Source organism: Mobula birostris, chromosome 21 (genome assembly GCF_030028105.1).
Source record: "Mobula birostris isolate sMobBir1 chromosome 21, sMobBir1.hap1, whole genome shotgun sequence".
Taxonomy (NCBI): Eukaryota; Metazoa; Chordata; class Chondrichthyes; order Myliobatiformes; family Myliobatidae; genus Mobula; species Mobula birostris.
In genome coordinates, this window is record NC_092390.1 from 18,001,185 (window position 1) to 18,020,024 (window position 18,840).

General features: G+C 47.4%; 1 protein-coding gene across 1 annotated transcript in view; it reads left to right on the top strand.

The window, feature by feature from the left end:
- pdcd11 (programmed cell death 11) overlaps positions 1–18,840 on the top strand; it is a 70,521-nt gene extending 51,681 nt beyond the window's left edge. Inside the window, exons 28-37 of the mRNA XM_072239066.1 lie at positions 785–907; positions 4,162–4,284; positions 5,213–5,381; positions 8,964–9,074; positions 10,170–10,313; positions 11,453–11,700; positions 13,315–13,483; positions 15,142–15,295; positions 16,395–16,560; positions 17,857–18,840. Coding sequence (XP_072095167.1) covers positions 785–907; positions 4,162–4,284; positions 5,213–5,381; positions 8,964–9,074; positions 10,170–10,313; positions 11,453–11,700; positions 13,315–13,483; positions 15,142–15,295; positions 16,395–16,560; positions 17,857–18,028 — 1,579 coding nt within the window. The 3' untranslated portion in view covers positions 18,029–18,840. The remainder of the gene's footprint in view (positions 1–784; positions 908–4,161; positions 4,285–5,212; positions 5,382–8,963; positions 9,075–10,169; positions 10,314–11,452; positions 11,701–13,314; positions 13,484–15,141; positions 15,296–16,394; positions 16,561–17,856) is intronic.

Genomic DNA, 18,840 nt, shown 5'->3' on the forward strand with positions numbered 1-18,840 from the left:
ATATCCGTCTGCAGACTCTCCACGTCTTCTGTACAATTTGAAGCCGTGCTCTATCCTGAAAATTCCTCCAGTAATTTTAAAGAACTACAAGGTCTTGTCTGCTTCTAAAATAAAAGTCCTCTTGGGTTCTCAGTTCTTGTTTCACTTTTGTAGATGTTGTTTGCACCTTCTCTGTGTTAAAAAAAAATCTACCTCTAACATCCCCTCTATACTTTCCTCCAATCACCTTGAAATTGTGCCCCCACATTTCTGCCCTGGGTAAAAGACTGGCTGTGCATGCTATCTTTGCTTCTTATCATAGTTCAGTAATTTATTTAAAGGACGTTGCAAAGTCACCTTTCCCTTATGTTATTACCTTGCTCTTATAAATAACGCTGTACTTAGCAGTTCCATATTTAAGGCTAACAGTATCAATGTAAAACAGATCAAAAATAAATGAAGTGACTGATGGTACTGTCCATCACATGAAGTGCCAGAGGATGGTGCTGCTAATTAGAAGCAAAATAAAACAAAAAATGTTTGTTGGCAACTAATTTGCATTTGAAAGTATTTTTAGAAATTGCTTAATATTAGGATTATTTTTGCTGGTTATACAAGAACCTCAATGCATAAGTATGAGAGTTTATGGTTATTTCTAAATGGGCATGGTGTGCTCCTTGTTATGAGGCAGTGCGTGTGATGTTCCTTTGTTCCTGTGTTTCAATGAGATTCTATTTAAGTTATCTCCTCGCTCCTGTTTTGTGAGTATTTGTCTTCCATGCTCATGTGAGTCTGATCCCTCTAGGGTTCACCCTGAAAAGAAGCCTTCGGTGTGCGATGCCGAGATCATGTCAGTTAAGGACCTTCGGAAGGGGGCAATTCTGAGGGGTTACGTCAAGGACATCGGAGAGCTTGGCGTTTTTGTCAGGTGAGTTTGCTGATGATGCCACTGTAGTGGGCCGTAGCACAGATTGCGATGAGTCAGAGTAGAGAGCTTAGTGACATAGTATCATAACAACAGCTTTCCCCTGAATGTCAGCAAAACAAACGAGCTGGTCATTGACTTCAGGGAGGGGGTTGATACACATGCTCCTGTCTACATCAGTGGTGCTGAAGTAGAGGTTTGAGTGCCTTAAGTTCCTAGGAGTGAACATTACCATTCGCCTGTCCTGGTCCAACTACAGTTTGTTGACACCACAGCCAAGAAAGCTTAGCAGCAGCTCTGCTTCCTTGGGAGGCGAAGGAAATTGGCGTGTTCCCTTTGACCCTCATCAATTTCTATCGATGCACCATAGATAGCATCCTGTCTGGGTGCATAATGGCTTGGTATAGTACGTGCTCTAACCATGACCATAAGTAAACTGCAGAGATTTGTGGACACAACTCAGCACACCGTGGAAGCCAGCTTCCCCTCTATAGACTTTGTCTACACTTCTGCCTCAATAAGCAGCCAGCATAAAGACCCCCTGCCCCAGACATTCTCCCTTCGCCCTTCTCCCATCAGGCAGATGGTACAAAAGCTTAAAAGCACATACCACCAGACTCTTATATGATTATAAGATGATTCAATGGTTTTCTGGTACAATAACATGGAGCCTTGACCTAACAATCGACCTTGTTATGTTCTTGCATCTTATTGTCTCCCTGCCCTACACATTCTCTGTAACTGTAACACATTATTCTGCACTCTTTACCCACAAATTCTCACAGTTGTCTGGACTATTCCCACCCTGTTACTTGTAAGAACGTCATCTCCTTCTCTCAGTTCCTCAGCATCTGCAGCACCTGCTATCAGAGTGAGGCTTTTCATTCCAGATGTCGTCCTCCTTCAAAGAAAGGGGCTTCCCTTCCTCCACCATCAACACTGCCCTCACTGGCATCTTTCCCATTTCGCGCACGCTATCCTCCTGCCACCCCACCAGGAATAGGGTTCTTCTTGTCCTCACCTGCCACCCCATCAGTGTCTAATGCATAATTCTCTTTAACTTCTGCCATCTTCAGTGGGATCCCACCACCAAGCACATCTGCACATCTTTCCTCCCCCCTTCCCCCCCCACTCTACTTTCTGCTGGGATCACTCCCCATGCAACTCACTTGTCTATTCATCCCATCCCACTGATCTCCCTCCTGGTACTTACCCTTGCAAGCAGAACAAGTGCTACACCTGTCCCTACACTTCCTCCCTCACTACCATTCAGTGCTCCCATTGTGGCCTTCTGAACACGGGTGAGAACACTTTCATGAGCTCCTGCTGTCAGAAAAAGTGGGATCTCCCAGTGGTCACCCATTTTAATTCCACTTTCCATTCCCATTCCAACACGTCTGTCCACGGCCGCCTCTACTGCCACGATGAGGCCACACTCAGATTGGAGGAGCAGCACCTTATATTCCGTCTGGGTAACCTCCAACCTGGTGACGTGAGCATTGATTTCATGAATTTCTCGAAACGCTCACTCCCCCACCCCACCATTCCCCATTCCCATTTCCCTCTCTCACCTTATCTCCTTACCTGCCCATCACCTCCCTCTGGTGCTCCTCACCCTTCCATTTCCTCCATGGCCTTCTGTCCTCTCCATCAGATTCCCCCTTCTCCAGCCCTTTATCTCTTTCCCCAATTGACTTCCCAGCACTTTCACTTCACCCCAACCCCTTCCCACTTTCACCTAGCACCTACAGCCTCGTATTTCTTCCTCTTCTCCCCCCACATTCTCACTCTGACCTCATCTTTTTTCTTCAGTCTTGATGAAGGGTTTCAACCAGAAACATCGACTGTTTACTCTTTTCCACAGATGCTGCCTGGCCTGCTGAGTTCCTCCAGCATTTTGTGTGTTGTTTGGATTTCCAGCATCTGCAGATTTTCTCTTGATTGTGATTCTGCACTCGTTTACTGTTTAACCACTGCTATATTATAATGAATTGATCTGTAGAAACAGTATGCAATACAAGTTCCATTTTGGTCTGCCTAAGCTCCATTTTGGGAAAAGGTTGCAGAGGTTCTCGAGTGGACAAACAGATGATCCACAGAGATAGTGTTGGTTCTGAGAGCTTAGAACCACGCAGAGAGAAGGGACAGGCTTGAGAAATGCTCTACAAAACAGCAGGCTGAGTGTGAAGGAAGGGAGATTTGTAGAATTATATTGACATCCAGCTGTTTCAGCAAAGTAAATCTGTAACACTTTTATTTTCATGATATATACCAAGGTACAGTATGTAAAAACTTGTCTTGCACACCCGTCCGTACAGATCAAATCACTTCAGCAGTGCAAGTGTTAAAACAATAACGAAATGTAGAATGTGTTACACTTCAGGAGAAAGTGACAATAAGGTACACGGTCTGATCAAACCCCGGTATGGGTTCTAGCAGCAAACCCCATGCTTAGCTTGCAGAGTGTGTGACTGAACTGCGGCTGCAAAATTAAGGAGGAACCCGGATAAGTGCATGGATGAGAGTGGTATGGAGAGTTATGGTCCAGGCGCTGTCAATGGGACTGGGCAGAATAACAGTTTGGTATGGACTAGATTGGCCAAGGGTCTTATTTCTATGACTCTGAATCTGCGATGCCTTTAGTTCAGCTGTAGGTCGTCCACCTGTAATTCTCACTCTGATTTTCTTCCTCACTGGTGTGGCCTAACTTGCCAGAGCTGTGCACATCCCAACTTTTACATCCTCCGCCTTGTGTTCTTTCTTCCTGCCTGTCCTCACTGAGCTGTCAATGAAATGGCTTCATCAGCAGCTTCTCCCATTGTCAGTCCTGGCACTCTGGCAGAGGCATCCCTTTGGTCTTGTGTGTCCCTTCCCCACCCTCTCTGTGACTTGTTTCCTGAGTCCCCAGGTCTGACCAAAGATCCTTGACCCGAAGCACTAACTCTTTGCTTCTACTATCTGCCTGCTGATTCGACTTTTGATCTGAAAATCTGTGCCCTGGGTCCCCCTGGCCCAACTGATTATCTGTGCTGCAGAGAAATACGTTTCTGAGGTCTGCTGTAAGTTTGTGTGTGCATACTTGAAATTTATTTCCCACTTCGCACTTATTCTCAAAGAAGTCCGTTGCCAGTGTGTGGTGGCAGCCTGTAGTTTAAGGTTATCGAGTGTGAAAGACGTGATGTAATCAGAGTATAGGAATATGCTTTATAGTACGACAAGCAGTGCACCTCCTTCAGCTTGTTATCTTTATATTTCAGCCTTTCAACCTCCTTGTCGGGTCTTGTTCAGTATCAGCATGTCACTGACTACTTGGTCAACGATAACCGACTCTATCAGGAACATATCCCAAAGGGAAAATTGGTGACGGTCAAAGTACTGAGGTAAGAGATACTTGGGAGTGTGTGAGCTGAGCTGGCTGTGTTACCATTCATTGGTCTAGAAAAGTGATACTGAACCTGTCCCTTTTAAGAGGGATTTCATGCTTTGAGATCATGGGTTAACCTGATGTTGTAGATTCACTAGGTTAACCCACAATCTGACAGTGGAGATTTGTATGGATCGGTGAGATCCCAAGCTTGGCACTCCCCCGTACTGCTGAAGTACTGAGAGGTGACTATGCCGTTGCCATGGTGAAGACACCACTGGCGTGTGTTTGGGGGTGGGGTGCGGTTCTGGTTTGGGCTCAGCAATCGTATGGATGGCTGATGTTTACCCTGTGGGTGGCTACAGTGAAGGGATTGAGCTACACCGAGGAAACGTAGAGAGGTGAAACGTGTGCAGCATGGGGAAAGGATGCTGAGGTCTTAAAAGCACCGGCTGAGGCAGTTTGAAACTCTGTACCTGTACTGGTTCTTTTGTAAGAGTTACCCAGGTCATCCCACTTCTGGATGGCTTAGTAATTATTCTCCCCACCCCACCAGTACCTAAATTTCCTTTAATTCTTCCTCGTGAATTGGGCCCCACAGATGCAGGGATGCATTGCAAATGCTGCAATTGAAAAATCTCCAGTTTCTGCATTCTGTTATTACCTTCCTTATCAGGTTAGCCCATGACCGGCCAGTGGAGACCATTTCTCCTCAATGGTTTGATCTCAATGTCTCCCTGTAACCTTCCTTTTTAAGGAGATCAGTTAGTTGAAGTTGGTCATTTCTGGGATCGTTCCTTGACACCCATGAGGAGCCACATGGGTATTTGAGCCTGGAAAGGCTACAGTGGTGCAGCCTAACGCACAGGCCTGCAATGTTTAAGGGGTCTCCTGGTGCATGTGCATTCACTTGTTTGATGGATTTCTTTCGGTTCTCTCCATAGCACCACGGACCAGGCAGGTTATGTGGGACTTTCACTTCTCCCTCGAGACACGAAGAAGCCAGACCTGCTACCGGCCTCACTCCGCTTGTTATGCAAGGAGATGAAGGAAGCTGAGGTGGAGGTGGCTGAGATCGGGAAACGCAAGCGGAGAGATTCGGAGAGGGATCAGGTGCTGGACTCTGCTGAAGTGTTTGCACTCTATTTGTTTCCAGTGTGGTGAAGGGTGTTGACCTGAAATGTCGACTGTCCATTTCCCTCCATGTACTGGCCCACTGAGTTCCTCCAGTGTTTTCTGTGTGTCGTTGAAGATTTACAGAATCTGCCAATCTCTTGCATTACTGATAGTTTAAACACACCACTTCAGTCAATAGACAACAGGTGCTGGAGTAGGCCATTCAGCCCTTTGAGCCAGCATCGCCATTCACTGTGATCATGGCTGATCATCCACAATCAGTACCCTGTTCCTGCCTTCTCCCCATATCCCTTGACTCCACTATCTTTAAGGGCTCTATCTAACTCTTTCTTGAAAGAATCCAGAGAATTGACCTTCACTGCCTTCTGAGGCAGAGCATTCCACAGAACCACAACCCTCTGTTGTAAAAATTTTTCCTCAGCTCCGTTCTAAATTTTCTACCCCTTATTCTTAAACTGTGGTTTCTGGTTCTGGACTCCCCCAACATCTGGAACATGTTTCCTGCCTCCAGGCTGTCCAATCCCTTAATAATCTTATATGTTTCAATCAGATCCCCTCTCATCCTTCTAAATTCCAGTGTATACAAGCCCAGTCGCTCCAATCTTGAGATCTTGACATTCCCACCATCCCTGGAATTAACCCAGTGAACCTACGCTGCACTCCCTCCATGGCAAGAATGTCCTTCCTCAAATTTAGAGACCAAAACTTCACACAATACTCCAGGTGGGGTCTCACCAGGGCCTTGTACAACTGCAGAAGGACCTCTTTGCTCCTATACTCAACTCCCCTTGTTATGAAGGCCAACATGCCATTAGCTTTCTTCACTGCCTGCTGTACTTGCATGCTTGCTTTCAGTGACTGATGAACAAGGACACCCAGATCTCATTGTGCTTCCCCTGTTCCTAACTTGACACCATTCAGATAGTAATCTGCCTTCCTGTTCTTGCCACCAAAGTGGATAACCTCACATTTATCCACGTTAAACTGCATCTGCCATGCATCTGCCCACTCACCCAGCCTGTTCAAGTCACCCTGCATTCTCATAACATCCTCCTCACATTTCACACTGTCACCCAGCTTTGTGTCATCTGCAAATTTGCTAATGTTACTTTTACTCCCTTCATCTAAATCATTAATGTATATTATAAATAGCTGTGGTCCCAGCACCGAGCCTTGCGGTACCCCACTAGTCACTGCCTGCCATTCTGAAAAGGACCTGTTAATCCCTGCTCTTTGTTTCCTGTCTGCCAACCAATTCTCTGTCTAGGTCAGTACCCTATCCCCAATACCATGTGCTCTAATTTTGCCCATTAACCTCCTGTGTGGGACCTTATCAAAGGCTTTCTGAAAGTCCAGATACACTACGTCCACTGGCTTTCCCATGTTCATTTTCATAGTTACATCCTCAAAAAAACTTCCAGAAGATTAGTCAAGCATGATTTCCCCTTCATAAATCCATGCTGACTTGGTCCTATCCTGCTACTGCTTTTCAAATATGCCGCTATTTCATCTTTTATAACTGACTCCAGCATCTTCCCCACCACTGATATCAGACTAACTGGTCTATAATTGCCTGTTTTCTCTCTCCCTCCTTTCTTAAAAAGTGGGATAACATTAGCTACCCTCCAATCTGCAGGAACTGATCCTGAATCTGTAGAACATTGGGAAATGATTACCAATGCGTCCACAATTTCTAGAGCCACCTCCTTAAGTACCCTGGGATGCAGACCATCAGGCCCTGGGGATTTATCAGCCTTCAGTCCCATCAGTTTACCCAAAACCATTTTCTGTCTAATGCAAATTTCCTTCAGTTCCTCTGTTACCCTAAGTCCTCTGGCCAGTATTACATCTGGGAGATTGTTTGCGTCTTCCCTAGTGAAGACAGATCCAAAGTACCTGTTCAACTCGTCTGCCACTTCCTTGTTCCCCATCATAATTTCACCCGTTTCTGTCTTCAAGGGCCCAACTTTGGTCTTAACTAATTTTTTCCTCTTCACATACCTAAAGAAGCTTTTACTATCCTTTATATTCTGGGCTAGCTTACCTTTGTACCTCATCTTTTCCCCCCGTATTGCCCTTTTAGTTATCTTCTGTTGCTCCTTAAAAGTCTCCCAATACTCTGGCTTCCCGCTCATCCTTGCTATGTTATACTTCCTCTCTGTTATTTTTATACTGTCCTTGACTTCTCTTGTCAACCACGGTCACCCCTTACTCCCCTTAGAATCTTTCTTCCTCTTTGGAATGAACTGATCCTGCACCTTCTGTATAATATCCAGAAATACCTGACATTGTTGTTCCACTGTCATCCCTGCTAGGGTATCTTTCCAGTCAACTTTGGCCAGCTCCTCCTTCATGTGTCCATAGACCCCTTTGTTCAACTGTAATACTAACACTTCCGATCTTCCCATGTCCCTCTCAAATTGTAGATTAAAACTTATCCTATAATGGTCACTACCTCCTAATGGCTCCTTTACCTCGAGTTCCCTCATCAAATCTGGCTCATTACACAACACTAAATCCAGAATTGCCTTCTCCCTGGTAGGCTGTAATACAAACTGCTGTAAGAATCCATCTCTGAGGCTCTCCACAAAGTCCCTTTCTTGGGGTCCAGTACCAACCTGATTTTCCCAGTCTACCTGCATGTTAAAATCCCCCATAACAACCATAGTATTACCTTTGCGACATGCCAGTTTTAACTCTTGATTTAACTTGCACCCTATATCCAGGCTACTGTTTGGAAACTTGACCCCAAACATCCTGTAACCATTTCCCTCCAGAGGTGCAGCCTAACCCGCTCAGTTCCTGCAGTGTTTTGTGTTTGTATTAGTTTAGTGTCTCTCCTCATTAAATGACTCGGGTGGACTGGTGTTGCAGTCTCACAGCTCCACTGAACCGGGCTCCATCCTGACCCCTGGCACCGTCTGTGTGGAGCTTACACATTCTCCCTGTGACTGGTGGGTTCCCCTCGCATCCCAAAGACGTGCCAGCCAATGGGTTACACTACCCATTATGTAGGCTCTTGTCAGGAGACCTGGGAGAGATGATGGTCATGCGAGGGAGACTAGGTTACAGAGAATAAAAGAGACAGTGAGTTGGATGGGAGCGCTCTGAAGGCCAGCATTGGCTGTGTGGGCTGAATGGTCTCTTGTGTCATAAGAGACTGCCTGACCTGGTGATTATTTCCAGCATTTGCTTTGTTTACTTCATCCATCTCAACCTATTGTCACTTGATACATGTCGGGTAAATCACCCTTTTTATTCGGTCCCAACAACAACCGCCTAGTCAGCTTCTCAGAGCTACAATTCCCCAGCTGGCAATGTTCTTGTGAATCTTGCCCCATGTACAACTGGTGCTATTGCATCCTGTAGAGTGGTGACTAGGACTTTAAACATTCTGGCCTATCGATATTCTGTACCATCCGGTACTTCACTGACAAAGCCCAGTGCCCATCTACCTTGTGAACCACTTTATTGGCTAGTCCTGTCTGCATGAATGTATGGCGTGATCACCGTGCTTTAGCTTAACACTGGTTCCACTTGTGCTCGCTCTCCTTTCAGCCGCTCTCCAAAAAGTTGAAGACAGCGAAGAAACGATGCTTGGAGGAGCGTGATAGCGGATTAGGTGTCTACTGTCGGGAGGAAGAAGGGGAGAGTGATGGTGACGTTAAGGTGAGCCTCATAGTTTATAACCCCTGCACAGGACTGGGTTACGATTAACTTCCCGGGGCTGTAACACTGGTCCAACACGCTGTTCCTCTCAGTTAAAGCATCACCAGGTCACAGCACAGAAATGGGTCCTTTGGCCATCTAATCTGTGCTAAACTATTATTCTGCCTCGTCCTATCCACCTGCACCCAGACCTTAGCCTTTCGTACCCCTTCCATCCGTGTAATTATTGAAACTTCTCTTCAGTGTTGAAATCCAACCCACATCCCACTATGTCTGCCGGTAGCTCATTCAACACTTTCACCGCCCTTTAATGTCCTGCACCCATTTCTGTTGTATTGATTCCTCTTCAACCAGCTCAGTCGAACATCTTCCGAAAAGAAGCTGCCAGCTGCAATGGCTTCTGAAGAAGACCGTGGGAACTCTCAGTGTCCCACCCACGTTGCCATCAGCAATTTGGGGAAAGTGGCCGTTGCTGCAGTGAAGCCACCAGCCTGCAGAACATCATCAGAATTCATTAATCCTGATACTGCCCTACCCTCTCAATACCCACACTGCTTCATTCTCCAGAGAAACTCATGTCAATCCTTCTCATCATTGTAATGTGAGAGAAATGTACTTGTTGAGAATTTAGTGTTTGCGTAGACATGAGGAAAGAGAGTGGCACTGTCCACTGTGAGCACTCCCTCAGTACCACATCACAACTTTGGCCTAGTTCGGGGAATCTCTGCATCAAATGTGACCCCATCTGCTTCGTGAGCACTTTTAAAGATTAAGGAGGTTACATTTTCAGAAATTCACATGCGCATCAAAGCATACAGTGAAATATGTGGATTTTACCCGTGGTTTATCACTCTGCCTGAGTTATTCTCCTTGATGTGTGAAGCCACTCAAAGCTGTGACTGGGTGCAATTCATCAGGAGCCTTAGCTTCTCTTGCAAGTTTTAGCCCCGTGTCGAGGCCCCTTGGGAAGGTCACCTATGGCCGAAGAATGAACGTGTGGCACCTCCTTTAGTTTTATTCTGTGGGCTATTGCATTGTATTTATTCCAGACTCTCAGATAACATCTTCTCTTTCCTCTGCCCTGGTCTCTAACAGGAGCAGCCGAAACCAAAGGCCCCCAGACTCCAGCTGTCCAGCAGCTTTGCTTGGGGTGCGAGTTTAAGCACCGTTGCCCCCATGATGAAGGCAGAGGAAGACCTGAACTCAGACAGTGAGGAGGAGCAGGGCGTGGACACTGAGGTAGGACGGTGCCGTCTTCGCTGCCCGTGCTGACGACAAGTTGATCGGTGGGGGGTGCGGGCTCTGGGGAAGGGAGGGGTGACCGCCCTCTGCAGAGTGACCAGTGATGAATCAGAAGGCACTCAATTTGTGGCGGCCTGCTAAACGACAGGAAATAACATGGGTCACTGGGAAGGTACAGGACAGATTTAGGAGTTGGTTACCAGGCTGGAGACCTCCAGACAACATGGGGGGTGGGGGGGAATATTAATGCCTGAGGCATTATGTTAGGGGTTCATGAAGATATATCCAGGAACTCAGAATATGGATTAGAAACATGAAATGAAATCATGGGAGTTAAAATTTTTTAATTCAAAAACCGTTGAATAAAAAGTTTGGTAATGATGTGACTGTGTGGGTTTCCTCCCAGATTCCAAGTGCATGTGGGCTAGTAGGTTAATTGGTCGTACATGTGTGTAGTTGTATAGCTCGGGCTTACTGGAGCAGAAATGCCTGTTACTGTGTTGTATCTCCAGATATAAACAATGTGCTGTCTATGTTCACCAGGAGAATCGGTCCAGCCATCAAGGGGTGGGGTGGAGGTCTGTCGGGGAGGTGTAGCAAGTGGGAGATGGGGTCAGTGAGGACAGAAACAGAAGGAGGGCAAATGAGGAAGTGCTTGAGGTGATGGGCGTGTGACGAGCACTGGGGAGCAAAGGACAGAGTGGGAGCAACAGTAACCATGGGTGACCAAGATGAGGTGTGACCTCCAGTGGGTGGGGGGGGGGTGCATAGTGGCTGAGGTGTTCGGGCAACTTGAGGGATTGAAGTTGTGAGGGAGATGGGGAAGAAGGCATAGAAACACAGAGAGGGGGCCCATGGTGAGTGTGGAATAGATGATTTGAGGGGGGGGGTGGATTTGAGGGAGAGCATATGTGACCCGTAACCCAGTGAAGATTCCTGAATTGGTGTGTAGTTATTTCTGCAGATGTAATTCTGGGCACTGGGGGCTGTGAGTGGGTTAGGAAGATGCCCTTCCTTCCCTGTCCTCGACTGATAAGAGTTGGTGGGTCCCTGATCTCCATGTGGTATGGGATTGGGGGATGGGGAGTGAGAGGGGAGCTGGTCTTTGCTCAGGGTATGGAATTCTGACCTTGCAGCCCAGACTGAGCCGGAGGGAGAAGGAGACACGGAAGCGGCGGGCTGAGAAGGAGCTGGACCGGATGGAGCAACAGCTGCTGGACCCCACTCGGCAACCGCAGACAGCAGACGACTTCGATCGCCTGGTCCTCGGCTCCCCCAACAGTTCCATTGTCTGGATGCAGTACATGGTGTTCCACCTGCACGCCACCGAGATCGAGAAGGCTCGTGCTGTGGCCGAACGAGCCCTGAAAACCATCTCCTTCAGGTAAGAGTTTGTTAAGGGCTGTGCAAGGTTCTGTGGTCCTCAGGTGGTGGGAGGGCCCAGCTCAGATTGCCCCTTCCTTCTTTGGAGGGGGATAGATGGAGTCTTGAACCCCACACACACTCCTGTCCTCCAAACCCTGGCCATATCTCTGTCCTTTCACAGAATGGAAGAGTTCTGCCATCTATTCCATGCCCTGCGATTGTAATACAAACAGAAGTTTTTGGAAATACTAAGCAGGTCAGACTGCATCAGTGGGAAGAAAAACAACTAACGTTTCTGACTGAAGACCCTTGGTCGGAGCTCAGGAAATTCACGGTCCTCGTCTTTTTTCAGTATCTGTCTAATCTTCTCCATCTCTCTCATGATTTCCTCTTCAATTACTAGCTCAATTGTTCTTTTAAAAATACTTTTTCAAGCAAAAATTCCCTTTATCTGCGCCGTCAAATAAAGATTTGCTCTATTTGTCACATGTACATTGAAATGCGTTGCCACACGTCCAGTGCCAACATTGCCCACCCACGACTTGCTAACCCTAACCGTATGTCTTTGGAATTTGGGGGGGGGGAAACCGGAGCACCCAGAGGAGACCCATATAGTCATGGGGAGAATGTACAAACTCCTTACAGATAGTGGCAGTGGTTGAGCCGTCTGCTGGTGGTGTAGAGCGGCTGTGCTGATCACTGTACCATTGTGTGCTGTCCTTACCATGGACAAACCAGCCCATGCACAGTATTATTGTGATCCAGAGTCTGAATAGAAACCACCTTTCTGTCCAACCAGTTTCAATTCCAGTTTAGAGTCATACACCACGAAAACAGGCCCTTTCGCAAATGATACAGATATCCCATTTGCCCATGTTTGACTCGTATCTTCTAAAGGTTTCTTATATGTAGCTGTCCCAACCACTGTGGGAAGTTGATTGCATAAAGGGACCAGCATCTAGGTAGAAAATGTTGTCCCTTATGTCACTTTTAATTCTTACCTTAAATCTTCTTAGTTCATGATTTCCCAGACCCTGGAGGGTTGTACAGGAGAGAAGAGTTGGATTGATCTTAGAGTTGACTAAAGGGTTAACACAATATTGTAGGCCGCAGGGCCTGTACTGTTCTATGGGAAAATACTGCGTGCATTCACCCCTCATGATTTTATGAACGTTGTTAAGATCGTCTCTCAGTCTCCTATGCTCCAGGGACTAAAATTCGAGCAACCTCTCCGTATGTTTCATTCCCTCAAATCCTGACAACATCGCTTTCTCTGTCTGGCCTCCTTCCTCGGGTGTTGCCCTCTGTGTCTGTTCAGTTCCTCCCTCCCGTGCTCACCCTCAGCTGTTGTTATAGAGTCATAGAGCACTACAGCTCAGGCCCAAGCCCTTCAGCCCATCTATTCTGTCCCAAACAATTATTCTGCCTATCCCACCAACATGTACCTGGACCATATCCCTCCACACCCCTCCAACCCATGTATTCTCTTTAATATTGAAATCAAGCCCACATCCACTACTTCTGCTGGCAGTTTGTTCTACGCTTTCACCACTCTGAGTGAAGAGGTTCTTCCCCTCATGTTCCCCTAAAATATTTCCCCTTTCGCCATTAAGTTGTTGTTCTGCTTGTCCAGGGAGGAGCAAGAGAAGTTGAACATCTGGGTGGCTCTGCTCAACCTGGAGAATCTCTACGGCACAGAGGAGTCGCTGGCCAAAGTGTTTGAACGGGCTGTACAGTACAGTGAACCCCTGAAAGTCTTCCAGCAACTGGCCAACATCTACACCAGGTCTGAGAAGTACAAGGTAGGAAGACATTTATTGTTGTGCCATCCTGTTTGGACTGGGGGTTTGTAGACTGTGAAACTGTTACCCTGAATAATGCGTGGAGGTCAGCCAGTGAGAACAGCAGGAAGAGTTTAAAAGGAAGACGGATTTGCAGAGCGTGTGTCGGAGTAGTGGTTGACAGAGTAGGAAGGCTTTGGCTCAACGGGTTGGAGGGTTGCGGATGTTAATTCCTTATTCAAGAAAGGGAGTAGGGATATCCCAGGAAATTATAGGCCAATGAGTCTTACTTCAGTGGTTGGTAAGTTGATGGAGAAGATCCTGAGGGGCAGGAATTAAGAACATTTGGAGAGGCATAATATGATTAGGAATAGTCAGCATGGCTTTGTCAAAGGCAGGTCGTGCCTTATGAGCTTGATTGAATTTTTTGAGGATGTGACTAAACACATTGATGAAGATAGAGCCATAGATGTAGTGTATATGGATTTCAGCAAGGCATTTGATAAGGTACCCCATGCAAGGCTTATTGAGAAAGTAAGGAGGCATGAGATCCAAGGGGACGTTGCTTTGTGGATCCAGAACTGGCTTGCCCACAGAAGGCAAAGAGTGGTTGTAGACGGGTTATATTCTGCGTGGAGGTCGGTGACCAGTGGAGTGCCTCAGGGATCTGTTCTGGGACCCCTACCCTTTGTGATTTTTATAAATGTCCTGGATGAGGAAGTGCAGGGATGGGTTAGTAAATATGCTGATGACACAAAGGTTGGGGGTGTTGTGGATAGTGTTTAGGGCTGTCAGAGGTTATAGCAGGATATTGATAGGATGCAAAACTGGGCTGAGAAGTGGCAGATGGAGTTCAACCCAGATAGGTGTGAGGTGGTTCATTTTGGTAGGTCAAATATGATGGCAGAATATAGTATTAATGGTAAGACTCTTGGCAGTGTGGAGGATCAGAGGGATCTTGGGGTCCGAGTCCATAGGATGCTCAAAGCTGCTGCGCAGGTTGGCTCTGTGGTTAAGAAGGCATATGGTGCATTGGCCTTCATCAATTGTGGGATTGAATTTAAGAGCCGAAAGGTAATGTTGCAGCTATATAGGACCCTGGTCAGACCCCACTTGGAGTACCGTGCTCAATTCTGGTCACCTCACTATAGGAAGGACGTGGAATCCGTAGAAAAGGTGCAGAGGAGATTTACAAGGATGTTGCCTGGATTGGGGAGCATGCCTTATGAGAATAGATTGAGTGAACTCAGTCTTCTTGCCTTGGAGCAACGGAGCATGAGAGGTGACCTGATAGAGGTGTATAAGATAATGAGAGGCATTGATCGTGTGGATAGTCAGAGGCTTTTCCCCAGGGCTGAAATGGCTAGCACGAGAGGGTATGGATTTAAGATGCTTGGAAGCAGATGCAGAGGAGATGTCACACGTAAGTTTTTTACGCAGAGAGCGGTGGGTGCGTGGAATGGGTTGCTGGCGGCGGTGGTGGAGGCAGAAACAATAGGGTCTTTTAAGAGACTCCTGGATGGCTACGTGGAGCTTAGAAGAATAGAGGGCTATGGGTAAAGCCTAGGTAGTTCTAAGGTAGGGACATGTTCGGCTGAAGGGCCTGTATTGTGCTGTATGTTTTCTATGTAATTTCAAGCATTGTCTAATCTGTTGTGCTGTGTGTTCTGTTTTACAAGCAAGCAGATGCCTTGTACAACACCATGCTGAAACGGTTCCGTCAGGAGAGCGCCGTTTGGCTGAGCTATGCTGCCTTCCTCATGAAGCAGGGGCGCGGCGAGGGCAGCCATACCCTACTGCAGAGAGCTCTCAAATGTCTACCAAAGAAAGAGCGTAAGTTGGAGTTGGTGTGGGAAAAGGGTGTAAATCATACTTGGCTGCATTTCATCAGTTCCTGTTTGCCAAAGCTCCTAACAATCCTGCTGGAAGAATGCAGCAGGTCAGGCAGCATCTATGAAGATGAACATTTTTGGCTGGGACTCTCTGAAACTTCACCTGTTTATTCCTCCTCCTGATCTGCTGAGTTCCTCCAGAATTTTGTAATTTGCTCTGGATTTCCAGCATCTGCAGAACCTCTTGCACTCCCAACAGTCCTGTCCAGGGAGCTGCCAATGCATGGTTGAAGTTCTGTGGTTCCTTGTCTGCTGCATTGGGATGGGCTTCAGTTATTGTTTTCCACCACTTGTCAGAGGTCTTAATAAGGAGACATCATTTATCTCCTGAACCAGCTGCTTCAGGCGATCAGACACTGACCGATTACATCTCAAACATCACTCCTTTCCCTCTTCCAGCAAAACTGATCATCCAGAGATAGCCCACTAAACCTCTGGACTTTGAGAGTGAGAGTCTTTCTTTTCCACTTTGTGTATGAAAACTTCCTGTAATTTTCTTCCTTCCCACTGGCCAGGCTGGTGTGAGCTGAGTATCTTAAAGATTAAAGCTTATTTTTATTTGTCTCCTATACATCAAGATGTGTTATTTGCATCCTAGGACATGTTGGGGTAAGTCCACAAGTGTTGCCATTCTTCTGGTACCAATATAGCATCCCCACAACTCACTAACCCTTACCTGTACGTATTTGGACTGTGGTAGGAAACCAGAGTAACCTCCTCTGACATCTTCCCTATATATACTTCCCTCCAATCACCTTAAAATTATGCCTCCTCATATTAACCATTTCCACCCTGGTAAAAAGCCTCTGGCTGGCCACTCAATCTGGGCTACTTATCATCTTTTATATCTCTATTGAGTTGTCTCTCATCCTCCTTTGTTCAAAAGGGAAAATCCCTAGCTTGCTCAATCTGTCCTCAAAGACATGCTCTCTAGTCCAGGCAGCATCCTGGTAACTGTCCCCTGCACCCTCGTGCAGTGTGCCTTGTTCCAGTTTCCATACCTGGTCCTCGCCTTACCATCCCTTCCTCTGCCGTTTCAGATGTTGACGTCATTGTCAAGTTTGCACAGCTGGATTTCCGACTGGGTGATGCGGAGCGGGCGAAGGCTCTGTTTGAGAACACGTTGAGCAGTTACCCGAAGCGCACCGACCTGTGGTCAGTCTACATCGACATGCTGGTGAAGTTTGGCAGCCAGGAGGAAGTGAGGTGGGTTGGACTTGCTCAAAACAACACACAAAAAATGCTGGAGGAACTCGGCAGGCCAGGCAGCATCTGTGGAAAAGACTACAGTCAACGTTTTGAACTGAGATCCTTCAGCTGGTCCTCTCGGTCCTAGTCCAGCAGGTTAAACTCCCGGTCGCTCCCACACCCTGAGGCTTCAGCTGCCCCTCACCTTGTATTTCTTCATCCTGTTCCTCCCCACCCCGACACTGGGTCAGGGAGAGCAGTGAATGGTCTCTCCCCAAACCTTCTGACTGTGTTCCAGTTCTGTGGGGTTTGCCCACAGGGTGCCAGGTCTCTCTTGGCTGACCCTTAGTCTGACAGGTTGAACACATTGGCACTACCCAGGCCTGTTGCATAGTTCAGGGACAAACCAGGATCTGGTGTGCAGCCCTTTTCACAGAGCACGGTCAGCTTCAGCACCTGCTTACCAACAGCGTCGACTGATCAGACCCATCTCCGGCTCAGTACTGCGAACCCTCCCCAACTGTTCCCGTCTTTGGACCGGACGATCTCCTGCTCTCCACCCCCTCCCAATTGTCCGAGGAAGAAAACAATACATCCCCTCCTCAACTGCTGCTATCCTCTGACAACACACTGTCTCCAGCCCCCTGCTCTCAAAGATTAGAACAGTGTTGGAGTGGCCATAGAGTATTACAGCAGAGAAACAGGCCCTTCAGCCTGTTTACCACACTAAAGTATTCTGTATAGTCCCATCAACTTACACCTGGACCCTACCCCTCCATCCATGTACCTATCCAAACCATTTAAATGTTGGAATCAAAACTACATCCACCACTTCCGCTGGCTGCTTGTTCTACACGCACACCACCCTCTGAGTGAAGAAGTTCCTGCCTGGGTTCCCCTTAAACATTTCACCTTTCACTCTAAACCTATGACCTCTCGTTCTAGTTCTGGAAAAAAAAACACCTTGCTTTTGCCCTATCTGTACCCCTCATAATTTCATATACTTTGGCTCTATCATATCTCCCCTCATTCTCCTACGCTTCCAGGAATATATCCTGACCTGTTCAGCCTTTCCGTATAACTCAAATCCCAGCAACATCCTTGTAAATTTTCTGTAACGTTTTCTGATATCTTTCCCGTAGGTAGGTGACCAGAAATGCACACATTGTTTCAAATTTGGATTCACCAACATCTTGTACAACTTCAGCTTAACATCCCAACAGCCGGCCACTAAAGTACGCCAGTGTCTCCGAGATTGGAAAACCTGTGGCCTCTGAGTACAGACTGACATCCTTTCTCCCTCCTGTCCCGTAGGCACCTCCTGGACAGAGCTGTGAGCCTCAAGGCAGCTCCTAAGAAGATCAAGTTTTTCTTCAAGCGCTACCTGGACTATGAGAAGAAGCACGGGAATGCAGAGCGCATACAGGCGGTGAAGGACAAGGCGCTCGCCTATGTGCAATCAAAGACCTCTTTGGAGGGCAGTTAGCCAGCTCTGCTGCCTGCCTCTTGTACAGTGGACTATGGGTGGTGGGAGAGAGGGGCCAGATCTATGAGGTGGAGGCTCCGGGAGGGCGGTGAAGCTTCCTCAATACTCTGCCTCCTCAGCTATTCTTCTGTGCCCCCTCCCGCTGATGGGCCGCAGCTCAGTCGTGGGTGGGGGGGGTGGGGGGGACGTATGAAGCCTGCTTCAGTGGTGATCAGGGCTGCAGGAACCTGTGGCAAGTGCCGCAGTGCTGGTGTGGCTGGTCACCCTCACTCCTCAGTGGGGAGGTGCTTCCTGGAGTGGTACCAAGCCATCAGCCTGGGCTAGAAGCTTCAGATGGGGCTGAGTGGACCACCGACTCAGCCCTTGAGGGGGCACCAGGGTGCAGTGTGAGTCTGTTCACCTTCCCCACAGCAGCTCCATGTGTACAGAGCAAAGAGCTCGAACCACAAGAAACCGAGGGTCAGGAACACAATATGGGGGTGGCCTTCCAGCCAAGGGATTGTAATAAAGCTGATGTTTTGTGGTTTTTAAGGTTGTCTGTCTGCAGTGAGTGTCTGTCTAGGACCATAGAAAGCACAGAATTAGGCCATTCGCCCATTGAGTCTGCTTCGCCATTCTGTCATGGCTGATTTATTATGCCTCTCAGCCCAGTTCTCTGCCTTCTCCCTGTAACCTTTGACAACATTACTAATCAAGAACCTATCAATATCTGCTTTACATATACCAATGACTTCAGAATCAGGTTTGTTATCACAAGCATATGCTGTGAAATTTATTAGCTTAGCGGCAGCTTTTCAATGCATTACAGATTA